Source organism: Anas acuta, chromosome 26 (genome assembly GCF_963932015.1).
Source record: "Anas acuta chromosome 26, bAnaAcu1.1, whole genome shotgun sequence".
In the NCBI taxonomy this organism is placed as follows: Eukaryota; Metazoa; Chordata; class Aves; order Anseriformes; family Anatidae; genus Anas; species Anas acuta.
Window position 1 is genome coordinate 3,932,336 of NC_089004.1, and position 10,058 is coordinate 3,942,393.

At 43.3% G+C, this 10,058-nt stretch overlaps 1 protein-coding gene across 2 annotated transcripts; it reads right to left on the reverse strand.

Annotated features, from left to right (window-relative positions):
* Nucleotides 1-718: 718 nt before the first annotated feature.
* Nucleotides 719-9,550, reverse strand: SLC35E1 (solute carrier family 35 member E1). Of its 2 annotated transcripts, XM_068661705.1 has the most exons (7): nucleotides 9,065-9,550; nucleotides 8,149-8,219; nucleotides 7,646-7,783; nucleotides 6,741-6,866; nucleotides 6,037-6,282; nucleotides 5,389-5,637; nucleotides 719-1,313 (listed from the first exon to the last, which is right to left on the reverse strand). In XM_068661705.1, the coding sequence occupies exons 1-6, from the start codon at nucleotides 9,480-9,482 to the stop codon at nucleotides 5,404-5,406; spliced, it is 1,233 nt and encodes a 410-aa protein (XP_068517806.1). In that variant the 5' UTR covers nucleotides 9,483-9,550; the 3' UTR covers nucleotides 719-1,313; nucleotides 5,389-5,403. The 2 variants fall into 2 exon arrangements, with proteins under 2 accessions (XP_068517806.1, XP_068517805.1); XM_068661704.1 differs by lacking the exon at nucleotides 719-1,313 and having other exon boundaries at nucleotides 1,643-5,637; nucleotides 9,065-9,549.
* Between the last annotated feature and the right edge of the window lie 508 nt (nucleotides 9,551-10,058).

A 10,058-nucleotide genomic window follows, 5' to 3' on the forward strand; every position in this document is an offset into this window, starting at 1 on the left:
CCTAAAAGTACACCAAAGTACATCCAAACTAAAAAGTACATCCACATCCAAACTAAAAGTACATCCAAATTGCACTCAGGTTGACAGAAATCCATAGAGCACATTAAAAGAAAGAACGTCGTTCAACATCTGTTGCGTATCTGGGAAAATCCATCACTGCAGCACTTGGGGAGACCACAGACATGATGTAAAAATGTTAGGAACATGGATGTGCAGGGAGCTCAGGACAGCCAACCGAAAAATATAACTGTTAATTGCCCTGTGAAGGGACATTTAACTCACACCTGAGCACTGCTTCTTTCCACACGACTTCATTTCTTTACACACTTAAATGTTCAAGTTGTTTCTAGTCTTTACCTTATCCTTCCTTTGGCACCTGATGGTCTGTTATCTTTCAAAATGTGATTAAAACTATCTGACAGCTTGAGAATCCCTATAAAAGCAAGGTGCTGATCTGATCAGCTTCACAGCCCAGTCAAGAGGTACGAGGCTTGGTGGGAATTGCTTAACTCCCTCTGCTTACTGACACAATTTTTAGAAAATGCTTGAAGACCATTTACAGGAGAACCAGAGATGAATTGTAGAAGGCCAAAGGGAAGCCTGAGTATTCTAACACTTTTATTCAGTGCTCACATGGATATCTAATCACTTTCTTGAATTGTAGGTATTAAATTACACTTTTCAGGATTTCCAGTCACATACACAAGACTCACAGACATCCTCACAAAAAGGTAGAGCTTTTTATTCTTAACAAGACATACCATGAAGACCCCACTATATTATCTACAGAATATAAAAACTCAGAAGGAAGATGGGTGTTTTCATGTATCCAAGAAACAACTGAAAAAAAAGAATATCAGATACAGTCTGATCATGATTCTACATCACCCTGCAGTCCTGGAAATTAACACTGATCCCAGAAGACCAGATTAAGTTCAAATCTTATTAAAGATATTTAAATCTTATTTAAAGCTTATATTTAGAAGTAAGAAAATTTTCAAAATTCATAATGATGCCTTCCAGCAAAAATGCTTTGCACATTGGAGCCCATTCTGCCACCATCCAGGCTGCCGCATCCATCAGCATGCAGCAATGGTTTATCCACCAAGAGCCCCAAAAGCTAGTTACCTGACAGAGTTGTCCGTCAAAAAACATCTGAACGCCTAATATGTTTTAGGCAAGAAAGAGTCCCAGGCCCTGAAAGACCGATGCAATATCTTCCCTTCATCCCATACGGGGATCCCAGCTTCAGTACCAAGATCCACAGGCTGGAGGGCTGCATCACGGGCAATCCAACCAAGTAACATCTGGAGCTTCACAGAACAAGAGTTGAAATAAGAAGAGGAAAACAACACAGAACTGTGCATTTGCTTAAGTGCTGGATTTCCTACTGTAAGGGTTGCAGGATTTTCTTGGTAAAAACACCTATACTCACATCAATTTATGGACTACTAAAATAAAACAAAACCAAAGATGGGTGGTGGCTGCCACCTGCATATTTGCATTTGCATATCTACATAGTATGATTTATCATAAACCTGTGATCTCAGGTTTAATTAATGTTTTACCAGGTTGTACCATCACCATAAAGATATTTTAAAATTATCTTTAACAGCTTACAATATGGTTCAGAAACAGAAGCCTTAGAAAAACAAAACTTTCCCTTTATTTATATTGCACCTTTTTCCACAAATAGCTACATGGCAGAAGTTTCTTCTGCTGCAAAATGCTACATCAGAAAAATGTGGCTTTGAACACACATTGGAAAGAAAAGGTCTTGAGTTTAGAAATCATCATGAATTGACCCCAAATTACCAACACTTGTTTTTACAAATCAGTGTACTCCTACAAAGCCTAAGTATTGCCTCAAATTGATTTATTTAACATTCAGGTATTTAAAAAAAAAAATCACCCAAGCATTTTACCTGATGATAAAGATGCTCTAATCACTACTGGGTACTAAAATTCAGTCTGCAAGGGAAATGCTTTCAAGAGATCTTCAGAGCACCACATGATCTAAGGAGTTATCAAGAGAAAACCCACACACAGTGGGGGGAGATTAATCCTTTCACACTGGTATTTCTAAACTATCCAGGACTGTTTTGGCAAAAATATCCCGATTTTCTGATGTATTTACATATGTTAGAAATGCACAATGGAAATCAAAACATTTCTAAGGGTACCAGCAACTAGTGTCCTAACACTAGTTACGGCATCCAAATCATGCTCGTTTCAATCTTAGTAAACATCCGGTAAGGTGTCACACCCATATTAGCAAAACATTAATCTGATTGCTCGTATGTGGCCAGTATTAATGTATGGCACTCCCAAAGTTTTCTGCAAGTAAAAAGAAAATGAAACCAACCCCCTTCACTTTAATAACAGGGTCATTATACACGATTGTCTAGGTATGCCCTTTTTTTATTCCAGTGTTTCCATACTTTCTACAGACCTATGTACATAAATACGTCATTAATTTACAAACCATGTTAAAACAAATGCTTCACCTTGCCAAACAAAATCTTGTAGCAGTCCAAGATTAAAATATATATTACAACAATATCAGAAACTTCCTTTACCTGAATGTGGGCAATATTGCTTAAGGACTTGGATTCAGGTACTCAGCAAAACCACCTCTTGTAACTGATTCACTCAACCGTTTTAATTATACATCGTACCATGCAAAATGATCCCTGCTGACCACAGACATGAACTACAAGAGCATGAACACTGTCAGACAGGCTTCAGGGAAGAAGCCCAGAGATTCACACTCTGGGCCCGGTGTGATATCCCTTATTTTGGGTCAGCCCCTTTCTGCTCTGCAAGTACAATAGTTCTGTTTCAGAGACAAAGTCAGGCCGTGAGCCCAGGCTGGAACTTGGGACAAAGTAATTTCAACAGAAAGCCCTCACCTGCTACCATACTCTTGACAGAAAAAGCTGAGCTAAAGACCTGCCACAGTAAGCGTGCATGCAAGCTCTCTCTTGAAAGAGTTGCAAAAAGATCTGGTTATGTTCTTCAGAGAGCAAGCCATCTAAATATATTTAATGAAATCTCTGATCTGTGAATACGGTATGTGGAGCTTTATTCCAACAGTTCCAAGCTGTATGAATATATTACAGTGGTAGACAGACCAGAAAATTTACAGATGAACTCACAGCACGTCTGTACATCCCTGGGGCCCCCACTGCTACTGTCTTCTGGTATTTCAACCCCCCCCGAAGGAGGGAAACTGAGGCACAAAGAACACCAGCATTTGCAGGAGTCTAACAGTTTCCAGCTAGCTTCCTCTGAAAGCAGTCAAACAACCTCAGTTCTTCTCAAATGTCTCAGCCTAAATGTTTCATCCTCAAATCAAACTTGTGCAGAGCCAGAATCTAATCCAAATCCGGAGTCCACATGATTCTTTCTACATTTTTGTAACAGCGCTTAAATATTGGGAAGTGAGCCTTAGAAATACACATGTTGCTCTTTACAGTATTAAAAGAAATCATTATACATAAATTAATACTGGAATAGGCAAAAGCAATTTCATACGAAAGAATGCTTTTCCTCATAATCTTGTCCTTGTTATTTGGGGTTAGGAAATAATTTATTCACATTTTATAAACTAAAAGCCCATGTTCTAACCTAGTATGAACAGATTAAACTCCAGTCAAGTCAAGAAGTTCTGCTCACGGACATTAGCAGCATATTTAACCCATCTCTGAAGTTTCAGATAGACCATTTCCTCTTTTGGACTGTATTGTGGGAGGTAATCTACATAACTACCTCCATAGTCAGCCAAAAGAATAAGATCAGGTTGACTTTGCCCTTAAAAATAAATTCTTTGTTATCCAGAAAGGAGTCAAATCATCATCTCATATCACGGAAATGGTCGTTTTTAAAGCAATAAATAGGTGGAGGGAGTGTTGTGTACAGCACCACACCCTAAATGTTGTCACTGGTATCTAATACCTCTAGTAAAAACACAATATTTATGCTATCAAAAATTTCACTGTACAACAGCTTTTCTGTTAAGGAAAGAAGGCCCCTAAAACCTTTTTTTTTTTTTTTTTTTTTTGCTAAAGTATTAATAATAATCTGATTCAGTGAAACCAAAGTTCAACTGGTTTCATTCCTTTCATGCACAAATGCAGTCTCTAATTCATAATAATCAAATCAACTTGTCTTGAATTTTGTTCATTTATATTGACTGAATCAGTTTTTATTACCCATAATTATATATTTACTGCTGATTTAAATATTCTTTTTCTTAACTATTTACTAATTGAGCTAGGGGAGTTGCAGGAACAGAGAAGGATACAAAGTGTAACTTCTTTCAGCTGAAATTAGAAGTCAGACAAAATGCACAAAGCAGCTCCGACTGCAGTAATTAAGAAACTTTAAAAAAAAACAATTAGGGGCTAAAAAGATAAGACTTAATTGTTTCTTGAGAATGATGATTATTCAAATGCAAGCATTCATAATATATGAATCATATAAGGAAGCATAATTTATGCATAAAACTGAGAAGAAAACACCTTAAGCCTTTCAATTTCTAACCGACAAGAGTTTTATAAGAGGTGTAAAGCAAGTTTAAAAAAATAACATTATTCCAAACGCTTTATTTGTCAAGGTGTTTTCCGTATTGCCAGGGAAGACCTATGTATGAAGTTACAGGACTATGTTGTTCAGAAAACAATGGGGATCTTAAGCTCTGTTAACTACAGCGACTGGGACAATAATGGTATTAGAGAAAACTGTTTCTCTAAATATGAAGCTTGAAATATGCTTCTTGAAGGGATCAATATTCCTACTGTCTATTCTTTCAGAAATATTTCTGGTTTGTCATCAAAAACTGAAGGTATAGGCATAGAAATAATTAATACCCACACCAAGTTTCGTATTTGCTCAAGATGAATTCAAGACTACTTATCTGCAACTGATATACATACGTCAATCCTCCCAAACCAACAAATTCTGATAATCAGAAATGTGCCTAGTTGCAATTTTCCCCTAAGCATCATTAAAACATAATAGAGAACAAATTAAAGGTTACGTTATCAGTGTGGAAACAAAGTACTGGCCAGAGTTTAGCTGCCAAAAGAATACTCAATTGACAGACTCCAAGTAGGAGCAGTGACACCAGATATTTTGCTCTGATGTTTTGTATCTGCAGTTCACCAGACTCTCTGTACAAGAGCTACACTGTGCATTTCGTTCCAGTGTCAGATCTAGCTGTTTCACATTTAAAGATCTGCTCGGCAGAAGCTGAAGGTCTGTACCACTTCCACTACACATGCATCTTCCCTTCTGCAAAACCTGTACAATAAAATGGCTTTACATTCATGGATGTACTAAAAGTTTCTGATAATGTTGGGGACACTTTGATATCACAGTCTATACCTGTGCGCCAGGACTCTAAATATCAAAACGATTTAAGTTGTAGGTAGTTGGATAGTTTTGCCGATTGTACTGGAAGTGATCTGTTAAGATATTGGTTCGCCCATACTGATAGTCTCCGTGCTGTGCAAATGCCGTAAGTCCGTTCTGAGACTTTTCAGGAGTGTTTCGATGCCGGTCCAAATTCACAAGGTCTCCAGTTGTAACTGGAAGTAGCTGCTTCTTTGCTTCTTGGTTTGCATCGTATTTTGTCTAGAAAAGAAGGAAAGAATGAACAAAAGAATGGTTTTCTAGGCTATCACCTAACATATCCTCATACCTAGGAAAAAACCACACACTTTTAAAATGACACCCCTGTGTATGTCTATTAGAATTTTAAAATCCTAGTGCCTCCTAATAAAAATCTCATTCTTCTCATATGCCAAATCATTACTTTTCTGCTCAGGAGATTTTAGTGAGTTACTTCCTAATCTTCATTTTTCAAGAAAATATTAAGATCAAAATTTGTTAGACACCTAAGGGCACCTGGCCCGACCCAAGCGCTTCAGTTTTATGCCATGCATAAAATAATCCAAAAAGACATAATTCAAAACTACTGGACTGTTTCAAGTGAGCTTCGTGAATAAACAAACAAACAGATAAACGCCTTACCTTGTTGTATAAGAAGACCCCTAGGATAGCTGTCATCATTCCAAGAACATTGGTGCTAGTAACTGGATTGCGAAGCATTATAAGGGACACGGTGATGACCATTATTCTTTTGGTGGCATTTGCAACAGAGTAACTTAGCGGGCTGATCAGGTTGAGAATACTGAAGGCAATGACATTCTGGGCAAAATTACAGAATCCACTGATTATAAGTAGCATCAAGGTCCAGGACCAATGAGACATGGTGCTCTGCCAGGAAAACAAACGTTACAAGAAAAAAAAAACGTTTATCTCAGGTAAGTGACAAAGTAACAGAAATAAAACACGAGTCACTTCTTACCTGCCTTTTGATAGGAAGAACAGCTGCAACTTCCCTATGGTTAAGTAGCACACAAATATGCAACTACAGATTCTGAGAAAACACCACACACGTAACATGCACTCTGGGTGCATTTGTTCCTGTCTGCAGCTCTCAGCTCCTCAGGTTCAAGCTGTCACATACGCTACCTCTCCTAAACCTGGCATGAATTCTCATGATAAACTTGTTTCATATGTTGTTTTGTGAAACAGTCTGCAGGTATTTCACAACAGTTCCTTCCACGCTGATGAGAAACTACACTGAAATATTTAAGTGCACATTTTTGTATGGATGTATTTTTTTTTCCTCCTGTCTTAATTGCAGACAGTTTCCCAAATGTAACACTTACCAAGTCATTCTCTACTAAGAAGGAAGAAAGATCAACCAAAACCCACGTCGGGATCATGAAGAACACGGCATGGCACCCAAGTATGTTCAGCAACCGAAGATGATGTATTCGGGAATCTCTTAACACCTTGGGAAACACACCATGTAATCAGCAAAGATTCAGTAGCCATGTAATGGTAACAACCTCAGACAGACAGATGCACCATGAATAAATACTGATTTATTACTGTAGTATTGTAAATATTACAATATTAAATTTGTAAATACTGTTATGGTATGAATTCCGAATAAGGATGACCAAAGAAAAACAGATGTCTTTCCGAAAAACAATGGTTTCTTCACTGGTGACTATCTTAGTCACACATTTAAAAGGCTCTACAAACCAGAAATCATTTTGTAACATTCAAGCCACACCTTTTAACTTCGTCTCTTTGTTTCTAAGACTTCAAGGAGTGCCCAGTGTTGACACTGACTCATTCACCACAGGAAAGTGATTTGATACAGCAAGGTACGTTAAAAATTTTCAATGAACTGTTACATTTAAGCACTATCAAACTGTCAGAAGACAGGGCTTACAGGAAAGATGGGGAGAGACTTCACCAGAGTGTGTAACAATCAAGGATAACAGTTTTAAACTAAAGGAGAGATTTAGGGCAGCACAGACTGCTCAGAGAGGCAGTGCCCAAGGCCAGGCTGGATGGGGCTTTGGGCAGCCTGGGCTGGCAGGAGGGGTCATGCCCATGGCAGGGGGTGGAACAAGATGGACTTCAAGGTTCCTTCCAACCCAAACCACCCTATGACTCTAGGAAAGTCAACATCATCATCATCCCTCTGTACTGGAAAATACATGCTACTCCTCTGAAGGGTGACACTACTGACCAATACCACAAACAGCAAAGCCGTTACCTTCTTTGAGAAGATATTCTGAAGTGAAAAGCACAGAGTAGCAGCAAGTGCACTGATGAGTCCCCACATGTCAAAGGAAAGTTCGGTGACTGTGGCCAACAGGACCCCAGTTATTATGGGGATCAGAGACAAGTATACCTGAAAAAGGAATAGAGAAGAACAGCTTGCATCTTCTAATAACTTTCATTTTAAGTGAGTTTACACTTACTGCTGATTTGGGGAAGAAAGGAGAGAGAAGAATAAAGCAACAGATCAAGGGATCAGCTTTTATATTGTGTCCCGAGGAAATGAAGCAACTACAATAAATGCCAGAACAACTCCAGTATGTTGGAGAGCATCACCTTGCTCAATGTTTAGATGTGTTAAAAGGAAAAGGAACCACGTAATCTAATTTCAACCACAAAATTCACCCAGGTGACCAAAGCCAAGCCTTCCAGATCCCAGCCAGCAAAGCACACCACAAAAACCAGCAAGAGAAGAAACCTCAGCAAACCTGTCCGCACCTTCGTCGTCTGCTTTTCCTTCATAATGATCCGGGAAAGAAGAACCACCCATATTGGCATCGTCGCTTTTACTGAGAACGGAAAGAAAATTTCGGTGGGGATGCAAAGATTGGGCCAGCTCCGTTACAGACCGTCAGCAGAGGGCGAGCACTGGGGATGGAGCAGGGGCTCAGCTCTGGTCCCACCACAGCCAGAACCTCAGCCCACGCGGGGTCATCCCTTGTCACTGCTCTGGGCAGCCATACAAACGTGGGATGCCCTTTGTGGTGCTCAGGGACACCGCAGCAGGCACCTGTACGAGCACATGCTGGGGCAGGGGATACTACAGCAAGCACCCACCTGAGCACATTTGAGGCTCTGGGTCCCTACACCGGTGTGAGCACGTACTGGGAACCAGGACCCCATGCTAGGCAGCCACACAAATACACACCAGGCCCTACAATGCTGCTCCAGACCCTCGTATGAGGGCATACAAGGCTTTTCTACACTCAGAGGGTGGTGAGGCACTGGCACAGGTTGCCCAGAGTGGCTGGGGATGCCCCACCCCTGGAGGCGTTCAGGATTAGGCTGGATGAGGCCCTGAGCACCCTGACCCGGTGGGTGGCGTCCCTGTGGCAGGGGGTTGGAGCTGGGGGAGCTCTTGGGTTCTCTCCAACCCAAACCACTTCGTGATTCACGTCACTACGTGGGACACCCACAGGAGCCTGTTCAGGCCTTCAAGTCGCCAAACAGGCACCGGCACAAGCACACAGCAGGGACCAGCACCCTCCGAGCACCCACCAGGCCTCACATCACCCCCCGGGGCACCACAGCGAGCACCCCCAGCACCCCAGGACCCCCCCCGGGGCTACCCAAAGAAGCCCCCACAGGGATCCCCGGACCCAGATCCCCTTCCACACCCCCTCCAGGCCCTCACCTGTGTGCGCGTAGGACACCGGCACCCTCCAGAGCGAGACGTGGGCCGAGACGGAGGCGAAATACTTGCCGAAAGCCAGGGGCAGGATGTAGCGGGGGTAGGCGCGGGGCGGCAGCTGGGCCGGGCCGGCCGGCGGCACCCGCCAGGCCCTCAGCAGCGGCGGCAGGAGGCCGCAGAGCCCCAGGATGTGGAAGAGGGAGACGGTGACGGGCCGGGGGAAGCCGCCGAGCAGCAGCTTGTTCACCACGTTACCGCCGGCGCTCAGCCCGTACCAAGCCAGGCAGAGCGCCGACACCCGGGCGCCTTCGCGTAGGGCCGGCCCGCGGCCTCCTCGTCCCCCTCCTGCCGTTGCCGCCCCCACAGCCGCCGCCGCCGCCGGCCCGGAGCCGCCCGGGGCCGTCAGCGGGGCCGCCGCCATGGCTCCGTGCTCCCCCCCGGCCGCCGCCGAGACGTCACCGCCGCCAACGCGTCGCTTCCCGGGGCGGGCCCGGCCGCGGCCGCCGCCTCAGCGCCTACGGGGGCCGGCAGGGGCCTCCCGTAACCACCCCCCTCAGCCCCCGCGGCTCGGGTTAAAAGTAGCCCGGGAGAGGAAGGGGAGGACAAAAAGAGGTCCTGGGTGGGTTCTCTGAGGTGTTTTTTGTGGCGTTAAGGGGGGGGTAGGGGTGCGCCTTTGGGATGCAGAAGCGCGGGCAGGGCGCTGTGAGGGAGGGACAAGGCAGGGCTGTGACTGAGGGAAAGTCACGTCCTCAGAGGCACGGGAGCTCTAAAAGTAACTCGAGGGAGGTGTAACGGTGGGTATGTTAAAAGAGAGATGAGTACCTGTCAAGCAGGAGGGGGTTCTACACCCCCTGTCATCCATGCACTCCTCCAAAAGACATTTCTACACTGTTAATGTACCTCTAAAAACATGCACTTTAGGGAATGGTGACTCCCAGAAGATTTGGGGATGAGCCATTTCATGTCATTCACCGAGAAGAGATGACAGCCTTCTTAA

Bases quoted from the DNA above. Each gene is read 5' to 3' on its own strand.
- SLC35E1 (XM_068661705.1), bottom strand. From the start codon at position 9,482: ATGGCGGCGGCCCCGCTGACGGCCCCGGGCGGCTCCGGGCCGGCGGCG. The intron at 8,220-9,064 runs GTGAGGGCCTGG...TTCCGTTCTCAG, and splicing joins GGTGTCCTACGCGCACACAG to TAAAAGCGACGATGCCAATA. The intron at 7,784-8,148 runs GTGCGGACAGGT...TTCCTTTTTCAG, and splicing joins AGGAAAAGCAGACGACGAAG to GTATACTTGTCTCTGATCCC.